Source organism: Pestalotiopsis fici (assembly GCF_000516985.1).
Source record: "Pestalotiopsis fici W106-1 unplaced genomic scaffold PFICI_Scf_35, whole genome shotgun sequence".
In the NCBI taxonomy this organism is placed as follows: Eukaryota; Fungi; Ascomycota; class Sordariomycetes; order Amphisphaeriales; family Sporocadaceae; genus Pestalotiopsis; species Pestalotiopsis fici.
In genome coordinates this window covers 1-1,309 of record NW_006917125.1, presented here as the reverse complement: position 1 = coordinate 1,309, position 1,309 = coordinate 1, and the positions used below count along the sequence as shown (strand labels likewise).

Here is a 1,309-nt window from a genome sequence, read left to right as displayed (position 1 = left end):
TCCTGCTCGCCCGACAAGTCCTGCTGGCCGGATGAATCCTACTCATCCAACAAGCCCTACTAGCCTGACAAGTCCCGCTGGTATTAGGGTTTTTGTCTCCCCAGAACCCCAGATACCTAAGAAACAGAGATTCAGTCACTATAATCATATAGCAGAACCACATCGCCAATCTGCAATTATTCGGGCAAAGCCAAAAGTTACTGGTTCTCCGCTAGCTATTACTGCTTCGGTGATATTCTATTTACTGGAACAAACTGAAAACAATGGTATTCTAATGGCAATGGCCTGTATACCAATAGGTTAGTTTAACTTTTACTCTTATATCTTATTGATCTAATTAATATATATCTAGGCAAGGTTACAGTGAAAATCTACCCTCGTACAATCTCCAACTTTTCCGATTTTATCGAAAACGACCTCCTCCCTGCGCTCCATGAGAACAGATACAAACCGCAGAAAGGGGATACATATATGCTTGCTACAAATGTACACAAGAATGAGCCTACATATGTATCTCAGATCGAGGATACAAAACGCCCTGCAGATGATCTTCTCCGCGAGTTCTTCCAATATAAGGAGAATGGCACAATAGCTCCTATTCATGTTATTATTGAACGACAAATAGGTTGCGAAGATGAAGTGGATCTTAAGCAGAAGAAAGAACTGCAAGTTAAGAAGACAAAGATTAAGGAGCCAAGGATTAAAAAGGAATTAAAGAAGAAACGTTCTTATTCCGTGGCTCTTGGTAACACAAAGATCAAAAAAGAAGAGCCAGAAGACCTAGGAGAGGAGAACAGGTACAGGAAACATGAACAACAACAAGAAGAAGAGAATATTGAGACAAGTACAGAAGATCTTAGGGATTTGCATACCCTTCTTAAGTTACCGGTACCATGCAATGATCTATGTAACCTGCCTGAGAACCAACCGGCAGACCAACCGGCAGACCAACCGACAAACCAACCGGCAAACCAACCAGCAGACCAACCGGCAGACCAACCAGCAGACCAATCAACAGACCAACCGGCAGACCAACCAGCAGACCAACTACAGACTAATACCCATGAAGAGCCTTATATTGAGTATATTGCTCTCCGTACAAGAAGGCGTCATGTTCTACAGCAAGAAGATTTTGATCGGTCTGCTCAATATGGTATTTAGCCTGATTTATCTTATTTTCTAGTTACTTTATTTGACCTGGCCTTAACGCCTGCTTGATTATGTGTTTAATTACTATATACGGGTTTCAACACCTGCTTGATTACTGTTAAATTCTAATATTTAAGTCCTTACTATGTACTATCTAGTA

General features: G+C 41.2%; 1 protein-coding gene across 1 annotated transcript; it reads left to right on the top strand.

Annotated features, from left to right (window-relative positions):
- Window positions 1-280: 280 nt before the first annotated feature.
- PFICI_15413 (uncharacterized protein) lies at window positions 281-1,161 on the top strand (the record flags this gene model as incomplete). Its single annotated transcript, XM_007843994.1, has 2 exons — window positions 281-299; window positions 353-1,161. The coding sequence occupies 2 exons, from the start codon at window positions 281-283 to the stop codon at window positions 1,159-1,161; spliced, it is 828 nt and encodes a 275-aa protein (XP_007842185.1).
- Between the last annotated feature and the right edge of the window lie 148 nt (window positions 1,162-1,309).